Source organism: Colias philodice, chromosome 10, assembly GCF_061535455.1.
Source record: "Colias philodice isolate Cphi_HAF_F1 chromosome 10, ilColPhil1 Martin Lab GWU primary, whole genome shotgun sequence".
Classification (NCBI taxonomy): Eukaryota; Metazoa; Arthropoda; class Insecta; order Lepidoptera; family Pieridae; genus Colias; species Colias philodice.
In genome coordinates this window covers 10,853,668-10,868,843 of record NC_143095.1, presented here as the reverse complement: position 1 = coordinate 10,868,843, position 15,176 = coordinate 10,853,668, and the positions used below count along the sequence as shown (strand labels likewise).

At 32.2% G+C, this 15,176-nt stretch overlaps 1 protein-coding gene and 2 long non-coding RNA genes across 5 annotated transcripts in view; all 3 read left to right on the top strand.

Moving 5' to 3' along the window:
- The first annotated feature begins 226 nt into the window (after positions 1 to 226).
- On the top strand, positions 227 to 1,570 carry LOC149485458 (uncharacterized). Its single transcript, XR_016316230.1, has 2 exons — positions 227 to 1,038; positions 1,289 to 1,570. It is a non-coding gene; the product is annotated as an uncharacterized LOC149485458 (long non-coding RNA).
- Positions 1,571 to 4,488: 2,918 nt separating this feature from the next.
- Positions 4,489 to 6,215, top strand: LOC149485457 (uncharacterized). The gene is made up of 3 exons (XR_016316226.1): positions 4,489 to 4,827; positions 5,384 to 5,525; positions 5,876 to 6,215. It is a non-coding gene; the product is annotated as an uncharacterized LOC149485457 (long non-coding RNA).
- Positions 6,216 to 13,295: 7,080 nt separating this feature from the next.
- The window catches only part of Gpdh1 (Glycerol-3-phosphate dehydrogenase 1), a 362,977-nt gene continuing 361,096 nt past the window's right edge, over positions 13,296 to 15,176 (top strand). For all 3 annotated transcript variants that reach the window (XR_016316225.1, XM_089700319.1, XM_089700318.1), the window contains exons 1-2: positions 13,296 to 13,539; positions 13,683 to 13,860. Coding sequence is in view for 2 of the 3 variants with exons in the window: in XM_089700319.1 (XP_089556445.1) it covers positions 13,487 to 13,539; positions 13,683 to 13,860 (231 nt within the window). In the remaining variant the exon portion in view is untranslated. The remainder of the gene's footprint in view (positions 13,540 to 13,682; positions 13,861 to 15,176) is intronic.

Sequence of the window (15,176 nt, the reverse complement as noted above, 5' to 3'; positions counted from 1 at the left end):
TCTAGAACATTCTCGATATTCCATTATACGGTAAAGTACAAAATTGCGTTCCATTTTAACCAATTTTAACCACTACTAATGAACATACTACAACAAAGAAATCTATAATTTAATTTAGTGAAGAAAAAAATAGGAACAAAAATGTCCAAATATTATGAATACTACATCTACCTATTTTAATTCTTTTGAATTAATTTTGCTCCATTACAAATTATTACCAGTGCAAACTTAGCACCCCATCTATGGAATTTTGGGTCGAAAATGACCTTGATCGTTAGGTCCCCGTTAGGTCCTTTAAGGTCCACCAATTTTTTCGTTAGGTCCCCTTTAGTTTTTTTTTAAATAATTTTTTAAATTTTAGGTATAAAAAAATTACACTTTAGCACCCCATCCATAGAATTTTGGGTCAAAAATGACCTTAATCTATAGGTCTTCGTTAGGTCCTATAAGGTCCCACAATTTTTTCGTTAGGTCCCCTTTAGTTTTTTTTTAAATATTTTTTTTTTAATTTTGGGTATAAAAAAATTACACTTTAGCACCTCATCCATATCAAAATTGGCGAATTTTATCAAAATCGTATTCTTTACCGTTAGGTCCGTATAGGTCCATCATTGAAATTGTTAAATTATTTATTTTATTAAAATCTATATATTTATAAGAAAGTCGTGTTAGTTACTCCACTTATAACTCAAGAACGGCTGAACCGATTTAGCTGAAAATTGGCAGGGAGGTAGTTTAGAGCCAGGAGAAGGATATAGGATACTAAATATGTACCACGGGCGAAGCCGGGGCACTAGTTATAAAATAATTGAAACCTGCGCATGCGCCTTAGAGCATTAAGACATGCGCACATCATACATAAACAGCGCGAAATTTAAATTGGTATCGTTTCATTTATTAAATCAATAAATAAATCTATACTAGTCACGTCTGGTTCGAAAGATGAGACTGGCTTTTTATTTCGAAAATTTATTTGGCAACACTTAACAGTTAACTGTCATTAAAACCTGAGTTGTTGATGTGTCAAAGCTTGTCAAAGTGATTTTATTTTCTGCGATTTTAGCTTAGGATTTTAGTGATTTCTAATAATTGAAAACTGAGTTGAAAACATGACGAAAACTTTAAACTATGATTAATAAATTTAAAAAGAAACAATTTGAAAGAGATGTAGTTTTCAAGGAAAAACACACAGTGTGACTTGATATTTTGATACTTTTCATCTTGATTGCATTGCACATTATATGATTTGTTTAATATTATTATTATTATTTTGCATGGATGATACCAGTAATCCAGTTATAAACTATTAAAGCAACAATATAAAATTGAACGATCTGTCCGTTCAAAATGTTTAAAGACACAAAATCAGTATCTCAACGAGATTTCTTCTATGACCGAACCATGTTATTCATGTTGAAGAGCAGTACAAAAAAAACAAGATGGAATAACTGCAGAAATGGAAAAGTTAATGATGTCAGAGATAATGATAGTGATTCTTATTCTTTATTCGCGGCTGAACGCGGCTTTTAGATTTAATATGATTATATTGATTAAACAAAATTTAATTGTATTTTATTATGTTTTTTATTACTTTCACTAGCTGTTCTTTTTTTTATCTGTATCAGATAACTGTACCAGATTACATATATATAATATTATACAGGGTGTACCAAAAAGTAGTGATGAACGGAAGCTGAGAGGTAGAGGACCTAGAGGGCTATCCGAATCACCCCCATGTATGTTATGCGATTTTTCGTATTTTCGGAGTTATGACGTTTTTTTCAATTTTTCAGCTATCGCCGAGTACGATGATATTTTCACTCATGCTGACGTCAATGAATGCGGAAGATGCTTGATTTTTTTTTGTGTGCTAAGCTGAAAGATAGGCCAATTCAGTATGGTAACATTTACTATCGTTAGATCTTTGAATGGAATAAAAAAAAAGAATTAAATGGCAAGAAAGATAAAATTACCCAGTATGTTCACCACTTCAAGGGCCCGTAAAAAAATAAAATCACATAAAAAAAGTTTTCCGTTTGACTTTTAAAAACTTGCTCTATCTATCAGATAGCTACCCTGAAAATTTCATTTTATTATTCAGAAGGCTTCAATCGAAAAATTTAAATCTAAATGTGGTAAGTGCAAAAATTGAATTAACATTATGATCATTAAAACCAATAAATAGGTGTTTAATTACCAGAAATTTTTAAAATAACCCCGCTGTTGCTCAATGCAAGTGCGACATCACCGTAAAAAGTTGTCTTTTAAATGTCTGAATGCCCTTTTATCATTTTTAATGGTTTCTTCTGCTACTATGAATTTCCGGGTTATTTCGTCCAAATTGTGGCAGTCTCTCGCCTTGTAGTATACCCACGGAAAAAAATCAATAGGGTTTATGTCCGGAGACCGTGCAGGCCAGGCTAAAGGGCAAAGATACCCTGAAAGAAGGATTGATCGTTGCAGCCTGCGCATGCGCCGGTGACGCCTGCCTTAAAGCCTGGCCTCTACGGTCCCTCGACCTAAACCCCATTGATTTGTTTCAATGGGAATACTAAAAAGACCTCGGCTACTTGAGAGAATGCCACAATTTGGACGAAATAACCCGGAAATTCATAGTAGCAGAAGAAACCATTAAAAATGATAAAAGGGCATTCAGACATTTAAAAGACAACTTTTTACGGTGATGTCGCACTTGCATTGAGCAACAGCGGGGTTATTTTAAAAATTTCTGGTAATTAAACACCTATTTATTGGTTTTAATGATCATAATGTTAATTCAATTTTTGCACTTACCACATTTAGATTTAAATTTTTCGATTGAAGCCTTCTGAATAATAAAATGAAATTTTCAGGGTAGCTATCTGATAGATAGAGCAAGTTTTTAAAAGTCAAACGGAAAACTTTTTTTATGTGATTTTATTTTTTTACGGGCCCTTGAAGTGGTGAACATACTGGGTAATTTTATCTTTCTTGCCATTTAATTCTTTTTTTTATTCCATTCAAAGATCTAACGATAGTAAATGTTATCATACTGAATTGGCCTATCTTTCAGCTTAGCACACAAAAAAAATCAAGCATCTTGCGCAATCATTGACGTCAGCATGAGTGAAAATATCATCGTACTCGGCGATAGGTGAAAAATTGAAAAAAACGTCATAACTCCGAAAATACGAAAAATCGCATAACATACATGGGGGTGATTCGGATAGCCCTCTAGGTCCTCTACCTCTCAGCTTCCGTTCATCACTACTTTTTGGTACACCCTGTATAGATGAAGAGTTTGTAGAGGTTGTTAATCTCTCAAAAAAACAAAGCTCGTAATAATAAATTGAAGTATCAAAACTTTATTTCCAACTATAACCTAAGTTACCATTAGGTTACCTTAATATGATGATTTTTTGAATTTGCCGCCTTTTCCAGTCTTATCTTTCGTTAGCCGGACTATCACCACAGTATCACCATATTTCCTACAGTATGGCGACGAATGTACTTGTGCAGAGAAACGGAGGGGAACTGGCGGGGGGTCGGGCGACGCGGGCCGCTTAATGCAATCACGCTGAGTTTGCATTAACTATCGCGAAAGGACGACGCAGTCGTATTTTTTGTGTAATAATTTTATTATACATAGGTACTTACATATTCTATTATGGCGCGCAAAAACTGTTCCGTTTACGGATGTAAATCTACATTGAAATCCCAGAAGGAAACAATATTTCAGAAAGATTGTATTAATAATTGTATCTGTTGAATTAAAATCAAAGCTATGTATATGTTGTCCTCATTATTTTCTAATCAGATTGTACATCCCAATGCGAATGCATTACTTCTTAAATGGTATAATATACAATTAAGAACATCCAAAAATAAAGTGTCCACGTAAATAATATTTAGCAGTGCAATATCTGTAATTATATATTTATGAACAAATGATTACATCAGATTTAATAATCGCAATTATTTTGAATGTACATATGAATAAATGATTTCATCATAATATTAATAATCACAATTGTTTTATTTCCCATTTGTTGCAACCCTAGCGTATTTTCGTGTGGCAGCGTAAGTACCTACGCTGGCGGCGGCATCGCGCGACATCAAAGGCGTTTCCTTACTGTAGGAAATAATATTGTAATACTGTGCTATCACTATCATTATTATATTATACATAGTATAAAACAAAGTCGCTTTCTCTGTCCCTATGTCCCTTTGTACGCTTAAATCTTTGAAACTACGCAACGGATTTTGATGCAGTTTCTTTTAATAGATAGAGTGATTCAAGAGGAAGGTTTATATGTATAATAACATCCATTAAATAGTGGAGAAGTACTGCTATTTTTGAGGTTTCTAATGTGATGTCGTAAAAAATTACCAGCCTTACTTATAAAAACTGACTGATCTGTTGCATAAACACCTCTCAGTTAAATAACTCTCAACTCCTTAAACAATGATTAAAATAATCTTAGGTACTTATAAACCCACAGATCTAGTACCAGTAGATATGCAATGCTATGGTGAAAAGAGATAGATAGCTACGCTTACATTATGTGAGTGAAGGGGATGTAGATACGTTTTTTTTGTCCTTATCTGCGTGGCCACTTTTTTGTTTGGCCCCTGTCAAACCTGGGCCAAACAAACAAAGCAGATCTGATATTTAATTAGTTTTCTTGTGTCTAATGTTCTTTTTGGTGATAAATACATTTGGAAGTTAATTATAAAAGTGTTCTGAATGTACTACGTGTACTGAGTGTTTATAATTATGGGTGGTTGCAGCGTATTAGGCTATAACAGCCGCACGGAAACAAACGCCGATGGAATTTCATTTCATTCGTAAGTAAACAATTAAATAAAGATACATAATATCAGAATCATTATAATTGACTGTTTCCTATCAACTGATCATTCTTATTGTTAATATTTCGTGGTAATTTTAGCTTTTAAGTGTAAGATAACCTCAATCACAATGTTGCCTGCAAATGGGAAAAAAAGTCCACAAAATTGCAAAAAAATGTTTGTCCCATAGTTTTCCAACGTATAATGGCATTTGTATATATGGATTGATGCTAGTCGGTAAAATTGGGTACCATCTAAAAAGCGAGAATATGTTCAAAGAATTTTAACGCAATTTTTTTGTTTGCAAACCTAAATAATCTCTCCTTGAGTCAAATGCTACGCCAACAATCAGCATGAATGTAATTACTTATCTACATTTTAAGAAGTTGATTTTAAATCACAATCAAATTCCATTGTTAGATTTCCCTATAACCCTAAGATAGATTATTTTCATATGCGTTTATTAAACTTTGTTACATATTAAATTGCTTTTTACATTAACTCTCTAGTAAAATAAAAGTAAAATATAAATCTAAGAATTTATATTTTTTAGTTTGAATCTGTGCAGTCAGTATCGGCAACACAAAATGATGATCCAAATTCCAATACCATCAACGAGCTATAGAGGAGTTAAAAGGAATAGACAGAAATCAAATGATTAAAATGTGTCCCCAGGTGCTAAAACTCGAAAACTGGTTTGTACTAAAAAAATACATCTTTATTAATAAAAATAACAAGTTATTTGGTAATACATAGTTAATAATGGATAAAAATTTATAACCGGAGTAAATTAAGCATTAATTCCATTTTATTTGCCATTAATTGTTAGCATTTCTCTTTAAAAATGTTTTTATTTCTAAAAGCAGAGTTGTTTTGATGCCATAGTTTCAAATTTAATATATTGAAGTATTTTTATTTCTAATTATTTGCTATTAATGTTAGTATATTAATGTTATACTTTGATACCAATACATCGGTATTAAAATAATTAATATAATGGCCTTGACACAAAAAATATTTTATATTCTAAAATTTATTTTTTCAGTTGCAGAAGCAAAAACAGATATCAGCTAATCGTCTTAAGAAATTGCTTGTTAAATGCTTATAAATATGGAAGAAACAGAAGTTCTCCGCAGCATCGAAAACGGAAATAAAGATTTTCTAAAACTCAAGGAAACGATATTCAAGCCAACTACGCAACTTTTCCTTATGTCTAAATTTCATAAGCCCAAAAGCGTACATTTACGTACGAAAAACATTCGACATCGGGCTACGTAGATTTTGTACCTACTTGATTTTTATGTTCCAATATTTGTAATCGGCCCTTAGCACAGAAATTTATACATGTGTAAAATAACCTATGATAATAAAACACATTGAAACTGTATCTGAATTTAATATTCCTTTATTTGTGGTCTTCCCTTCTCGAATGTATATTATGTATATAAAAACTACAAAGGTAAATTTTCATTAAAAATACGTCCTCAAATTCACCTAACATTATTTATTTATGACACTGAATTGTTTATTGTAATAAATAATTAATGTAAGAGTGAATTTGAGGACGTATTTTTAATGAAAATTTTCCCTAAAATGAAGGAAAGTTTATAAAATGGCAACACTCGAAGATAGAGCGAAATGCACTGAGGTGGCCACGCATGTTCTGAATCTAGTGGTACTAGATCTGTGTATAAACCTATCTCAGCAGTCTCTCAACTAAGTTACGTCAATATATGTATTTTTTTCTAGTAACATTATCGAAATAAAACCCGCTATTCACGTAAAACTTGACTAAAAATGTACTTTTTGACAAATATGAATGGTAGACTTTATTTTGTATGACGTTTAACTGACAGGATATTGTTATCTTTCAAATTTCAAACATTTGTACAGATTTGAGATTTTTGATAAATTCAAATTCAGTTTTAATTTAAAATGAGTTCAATGATCAATAAACGTTCTCGTTCGACGAATTGGAGTGAGGAGGATAAGGTACGTAATGTACACAAGAAATCTAATAGAATGTACTTATTTCCTTACATGTTTTAATGCTTATTAATAAATATATATTGCTCTTTAGAAAGTGCTTCGAAAATAATTAGTGCTCGAGCGAGCACATATTATATTAGAGAATAAGGATACGTCGACTAATACAAATACAGCAAAAAAACTTGCATGGGAAGATGTTTTGTCTTGGTTATTTTAGTTTTACTTATTCTAACAGTTTCTTGTATTTAATAAATTGTTACAGTGTAATAACATTATTATTGTATTTATATTTCAGTTATAATATCATTTCACTCCATAAAAGGGACTTAAGCCAAATACAAAATCAGTGGAGGAATTTGAAGAAAGCTAAGGCTTCGGAACACAAATTTAGAACGGCAAGAAACATGACAGGCGGGGGACCTCCGCCACCAAGTCCTCCGCCTGAAGATCAAGAGCTTATAGCAGCTCTTCCTAATGAGTTTGTGGTTGATAACAATCCTTTCGATAGCGATGCAACACATGGCCAACAGGTTTATATTTTTTACATTTTCTACTGCTATTATTCCTTAATTTGGAATATCCATTAAGGGATAATAGCGCTATGCATATATAGTTTTTTATTGTGAGATTGAGTAATTATATTTTATATATTTATAGGAAGTTACTAAGGAGTCTGCTGATGATACATTGAAATTGAATGAAAATGATGAAAGCACTGCACATGCATAGGTAATCATATTATATAATAATTTGTATAATATTTTTATCAGTTATGTTATACAAAAATATCAGTATTATAAATAAAATTTATATTATTTTAAAATAATTATTATTTTTTTATTTTTAGCCTGAATTGCCAAATTTCTCCACTGAATTGCCACGTATAAATCCTACACATCATATTTTCAAAGCTAAACCAAAAAAAACGTAAGTATGTAATGTTGAAAATAGAATTTCATGAAATTTCCTGTGCTTATTGTTCAGCTGTGATTTATGTGAAATAATGTTTAATGTTTATGTTATTTTTACAGTGGGAAATCAAATTCCAATTACGAGCATCAATTATTCCTCCTTGCAAAAAAAAGCAGGGAGGAATTAATGAAGCAACAACAAGAGTTGCATCTATTAAGAATAGAGCAAGAGAGGGAGCTTCACCTATTAAGAATAGAACAAGAGAGGGAGCTTCACGAGAAGAAGCTCCAAATACTTGCATTAGAGGAGGAATATTTAAAAAAAATAAATTTTGAAAAATAATAAAATATGGTTTTTATTGATTAAAATAAGTTTCAATATAAATGGCCCTGTTTATATTTTCGTCTTCATCTTCTATATTATCAGGGATAGTTGGATCGATTAATAATTGATTTTCAAGGCCTGAAGGATCTAGAAAAATACAAAATAAAGAATTAAAATATGCTTATTTTTTATGTATTGGCATTATTAAATATACTTTGTTTACATATTAGTTTGCACAAATACCTTGATTTAAAATAGACTCATTAAAGAGTATTGCTAAATTGTGCAAAACTGCACAAGCAACAATAGTGGTCTTGATCACTTGCAGAGACCCTCGCATTGTTTCGTTGAGTATGCGGAATCTTTGCTTCCACACCCCAAAGCAACGCTCTACAGTATTCCTCGTTCGTATGTGACTCAGGTTGTACCTTTCTTCTGCCTGTGTCCTTGGTCTTAATATTGGTGTTAGAAGATGCGAAGTACAAGGATACCCGCTATCTCCAATCAGCTTCCCATGAAATTCATTCTCCTCAAACCTCCGCTTTATTGAGCTTTCTCTATATATGCGGGAATCATGTGTACTTCCTCTCCAGTGACACACAATATCGCAGATTTTAAGGTCAGAGTCACATACTACCTGTAATTATTGTCATCAATATTATTATAAATTAGAAACACATAATAGCACACATAACAATGAAAATTTATTACTTTAAATACACTATGATCAAACTAAAATGTTATTGTACAATGTTCATACTTGAGTGTTAATGGAGTAATGTCCCTTCCTATTAACATAGTACTGTCCAGCCTCTCCACTCACTTTGCGTATCTTAATATGAGTGCAATCTATTGCACCAATGATACGCTTCATCCCGCATATTATGGCCTCAAATTTCCTAATTGCTTTGGCTTCCTCGGTTGAGTTCGACGGCATATTAATATAACGCGAACTTTTAGAAGCTAACGCAATAGCAACATTTCGGGACAAACGGGAAAGTGTCTGTTGACTCATTCTGTGAATGTCAGCACAATCTTCTTGGATCTGTAATGTAATAGATCGTTATACAGGCTTTTCTATTGTATATATCCAAAACTAGAGCACAAGTCACATCTACCTCATGCCGGCCCCAATATCGAATAACTGCCATCACTTGCAGTTCCACTGGAATACCGCCCCCTCGAGTGTCCACGCGAAGGTCATCCCGAATCAAATTAATGATTTGTTGCATGTTATTCTTTCCGAATCTATACCTCGACCGTAGTGTGGCCCTGTGGCCGCTACAAAAAATATATTGACACCATAGATTGACACTAATACCAGGTTATTTTAATTCTAGGTTGAAAAGTAGGTTTTTAATAAATAAGCACTCTCAGAACAATAGATTTATTTAATAAATGAAACGATACCATTTTAAATTTCGCGCTGTTTATGTATGATGTGCGCATGCCTTAATGCTCTAAGGCGCATGCGCAGGTTTTTATTATTTTATAATTTTAATAAAATAAATAATTCAACAATTTCAATGATGAGCCCATACGGACCTAACGGTAAAGAATACGATTTTGATAAAATTTGCCAATTTTGCTATGGATGGGGTGCTAAAGTGTAACTTTTTTATACCTAAAATTAAAAAAAAATTATTTAAAAAAAAACTAAAGGGGACCTAACGAAAAAACTGTGGGACCTTATAGGACCTAACGGAGACCTATCGATTGAGGTCATTTTTGACCCAAAATTCTATGGATGGGGTGCTAAAGTGCATTTTTTTTTATACCTAAAATTTAAAAAATTATTTAAAAAAAAACTAAAGGGGACCTAACGAAAAAATTGTGGGACCTTAAAGGACCTAACGGGGACCTAACGATCAAGGTCATTTTCGACCCAAAATTCCATTGATGGGGTGCTAAGTTTGCACTGGTCAAATTATTGCCATGTAGCAAAATATTGTTTCTCAAAGTTGGTACACAGGCAGAAGTATCAAAGTCAAAGTCAAAGAAAATCGCTGTATTGCCAATTACTTGCTCAGTGGTATTGCCACTAATAATTATTATGAGAGACGATGCGAATACTTCTTAGATCATTAAGTAATGGATGGAGCACGCTGGCAAATGTTCTAACTAAACTTTCTGCCGGTTTTGGTGCGGGGAGGGTAACTCACACTTTGAAACACAATCACACATTCACAAAAATAATTTGTGTCTTTACAAACTCAAACTATTACAAAATGGACAGACTAGCATGTTTTTGCACACATACATCGATTACACAGAAAAATCTCTATACATATACGTAATAATACAATCGCTCTAAAGGGATGTAACCATATCGATATTACAAAAATAATAATTTTGTTGAAATTAGAAATAACATTAATATTATATTCATAAAAAATACTACACAGGTCATTTGTAACGTTTTCATCATTATTATATGCATACGAAAAAACAATAAAACTCCATTTTATTTGTATTTGAATATGTATTTATTCAACACATCACATATTATATTCAATAAAATAAATATCGGCCCAGAAATTTTTATTATTTCTGTACCGAGGTGTCCATTCTGATTTTCTCCCACAGCATTCAATCCACCTTAGCCTTAAAGCAGGATTTTTTGTAAATCTGAAATATACGCAATATTCGTACATACATATAAATAAAGTAGCTGCTCCGCGCGGTTTCACCCCCGTGGCTCCACTCCTGTTGGTCGTAGCGTGATGATATATACCTTCCTCGATAAATGGGCTATCTAACACCGAAAGAATTTTTCAAATCGGACCAGTAGTTCCCGAGAATAGCGCGTTCAAACAAACAAACAGACTCTTCAGCTTTATAATATTAGTATAGATTACATAATAGAAAGGTTACAAGATTAACATTACAAAAAAAACGGCTAAATGCGAGTCGGACTCGCGCACGAAGGGTTCCGTACCATTAAAATGTTCTGCCAGTTAAAAGTAACCGAGCGTAAATTTTAATAAATATATACAAGACTTACAAAATAAACATTATACTCCTTTTTATGCAGTTGTGTAAAATTTTAATATAATAAAGATTAATTCTCATCTCATTTCAAATTATACTTAGAAAAATATTTTTTTATCGACGTTCAAGTTAAAAGCAGTCCGTCACTAAGAAAGTCGTAAAAAATAACGACCTTTTAAGCGACGAGTTTTTAAATTCAACTCTATCACTAAGTTCATAAAGATTAAATTTGAATTTCTCTTCAAGATAGTCTCGCTACATCACTTTATAGTCTCGTGGGGAGTGCGGTTCAATATCGCGTTCTAAATTCAACTTTATCGCTTAGTTCATAAAGATTAAATTTGTATATTTTCTCTTCAAGATAGTCTCGCTACATCACTTTATAGTCTCGTGGGGAGTGCGGTTCAATATCGCGTCCTAAATTCAACTTTATCGCTTAGTTCATAAAGATTAAATTTGTATATTTTCTTTCCATGATAGTCTCGTGAGGCCGCATCAATGATCGAGTACACACATGACTCGATTATTTCTCTTGATCATATCGCTAAACGATACATCGACGATTATTAGAAATTGCATTTAATTAGAAATGTACGTTAAAAAAATAAAAAAATATACACAAATGAAAGGTTATTCCATCTTTTTTAATATTCGACATGTTTGAATTGCTTCTGCAAGACTTGACAGTGCAAAACGGCATTTTTAGCGGAGCACTCGCAGACGTCCTTTCGATGTTTTACGAATACGCAGAGTGTTCGTAATCGATTACGCAAGTAGTTTTTATGAAAGCATAAGATTTTTCGATTCGAATAATCTTATACCTCGGCAAAAGGGGAAACGCCTGCGTGTGTTATCCATTACTTAATGATCTAAGGAATACTTTTATTTATTCATTTAAATCGTTATTATTTTCAAATCTGTTTGAGCCCTCATTCAAAATTTGCCAACTGTGAAGTGGACAATGGAGACACATTGATAGACACAAATTTTTTATTTGAAGATAATAATGACGAAAATAAGCAAACTGTAAATTATGTCTCCACACCATCCACTTCACAGGAAACTCAAGTTTCAGCATTCCGTGGGTCAATCCAAAATGCAAATGTAATTTTGAAAAAAGTAAAAGTCCAATGCTCTGCCTACACTGCAGGGTACATTTGCAGAAAAATGACCAAAAGTGTTAATAATTGTAAAAATTGCATGAAGAGCTTTACTAGTAAATCTACAGAGGATAATATTTATTCTTACATGCGCCACAGAGAATATAAACTTTAAAAAAATAGTAATTTAATTTATCCAAGTTCCAAACTTCTAGTGTTGTACAGGGAAGCAAGTTGTTTAATACATAATTATTTAAACGATAACTGTATACAAAACAAAATTGGGGCAAATTTAAGAGAAAAAATTCAAGATTTGGAGTTTTCCTGGTTAGGGTGTCAGAAAACACACAATATGTGTTTAAAAAAAATGTTTTTAACATATATTGTTAGGCTTCATGTCCATAACTGGAGCAATATTATAAATAAAATTTTAAAGGGAGCTATAGAGGAGAGATATGTGCAAAAAATGGCAGGAATCCATAAAATTGCTTTAATGAAATATAAAACAAATAAATTAAGAAAAAGAGCATTAAATAAATTAACATTGAAAACGAAATCTGTTTTATTTTTAATACCTATTCGCAATAATAACGCTTGGAACTTACTTAATATCTAGTACTTAGTCTGTGCTAGTACGTAGTATTTTTATCGATACAATGGGCACCTCACTAAAGTATCGATAGTCAGATATAGATATCGAACTGGTAGGCAACACTACTTTTTACTGTCAAAATTGATAAGGCTACAGCAGCGCCACAACTGGCCAACTGAAACTATGGAAAACATCACTGTCGCATCTGTTACGTAGTAACTAATACTTAATCTGTGATGAGAGATTTATCTTGGTGTGTGATGAGTGATATGATGACATTTGTGGTGAATAATATTTCCTTAATATTTCCCATTCAAGGTGGCAGGCATTTAATCGAGCACAATCTTCATCAGCTTTCCGTTAGTGTTATTAATTCACCCAAAATAATATTTGTTAAATAAATAGTATTATATATTTTTAAAACCGCATACGGCAAAAGAAGGGCAAAAGGGACTTGAGCTGGATTGTGGGTTGAATTTGAAATGACATTATGACAGTGACTGCTGACGGCTTACCTATTTGAAGTTTGTTATCGATGCTGATAACGTCAAGTCACAAGTGAATTATTAATATTTTCATTGTTATGTGAACTGCGCCTGAATTGGCAATTGGCATTTGGCGCAGTCTGTAATCTGTATCGGAGTTTGAAAGTGTAACGCGGCAATTTGGAGCACATCGTGACTTCAAATAAAAATCGTAATAGTGATACAGTGCACTGATAAAATAAATTTTGTTGTGTATTTAAACAATGGCCGAGAAGCAATTGAAGAATCGTGTCTGCATAGTTGGTTCGGGAAACTGGTAAGAATAAAAGATCGCGATTTATAATACTATAATTCACTGTTGATGTTCGTGACCCTGATGACATAATTATTATACAACGCATGAGAAAAATAAAATCGAAAAGAAAGCAAACAGTGTAAAGATAATACCGTTTTCTACAGGGGCTCAGCAATAGCAAAAATTGTGGGCAAAAATGCGGCTCGTCTTGCGAACTTTGAGGACAGAGTTACTATGTGGGTGTATGAAGAGATGATAGATGGTAAAAAATTAACAGAAATCATTAATGAAACGCATGAAAATGTGAAATACCTTCCTGGGCACAAACTCCCAGAGAATGTGGTAAGTAGTCTTTGCTTTTTTTTTTTTTGGTTATTATAAAGGAGGTTCTATGCAATTTTGTTAAAGTTACATTCAAATCAGTTGGACAAGACATGAAAGTTATTTTTATAACTCACTGGACCTCATTCAATGCCATATCTGAGCTATGTATATGCTAATTATATAATGAGTATAGCAACAACGGTATCTTAAGGTGACACTGTGATAAAGATGTTCCTTATTTATATTTATTAAGAACTAGCGGTCCGCCCCGGCTTCGCCCGTGGTACATGTTTACGTTATCTCTACATAAAAACCATCCTCGTACTTCAAGGAATATAATAAAAAAAGAATTATCGAAATCGGTTCAGCCGTTCTCGAGTTATGCGCTTACCAACACATTTTGCGATTCATTAGGGTTCCGTATTTTTATATAAGACTAGCGGTCCACCCCGGCTTCGCCCGTGGTACATATTTACGTTTTTCTCTACATAAAAACCATCCTCGTACTTCAAGGAATATAATAAAAAAAGAATTATCGAAATCGGTTCAGCCGTTCTCGAGTTATGCGCTTACCAACACATTTTGCGATTCATTTTTATATATAAAGATATAGAATATTATATAGATTTGTTTATTTAATTACAAAGATAGTGTTTAAGTACGATTATGTTGAAATTAGGTGTGAAGATAATGTTTAAAAAATTATTATTAAATGGGCTGAAGTAAGAACTTGATAACTAATATTATTGGAACTGCATTAAATACATAAAATTCTAATTCTTATTAGATTGGTTTTTAACCTTTCAAAAAAGAACTTAAAAGTTTATGAATATTGAATATGAATATCATAAAAACATAATTATGCTAAGCATGTTTACTTTTAATTATTTTACTTTTACTCCAGTTTAAACTGCTCTTGTTTTTCATAGTTTCAATTGGTTAATTGTGTAGTTAACAAGAAAATAACTCAGTGCTATTGAATAATTTATCAATTGATGTAACAAGTTTGTTTTATGCAGTTCCTACTAGTTGCAAATAGCATCATTTAGAATAGAATGGAATAGAAAACACTTTATAATGCACACAAAAATATCATTAACATAAATAATAACTTAAAGTAAATGTACAATTTGGCAGCCTTGATCTTAAAAGCGATTTCGTCCAGGCAACCTTGGGGTATAAGAAAAATAAATCATATTTAGTTTTGCATTGTTTAGAATATATTAATATTACTTGTACCTTCAAGTTGACTTACTTTAAATGTACATATTATAAGACAATCAATTAATGAGACTCTAAAATTCTTTTTTTCCAAAAAGATGATGTAGTAAACT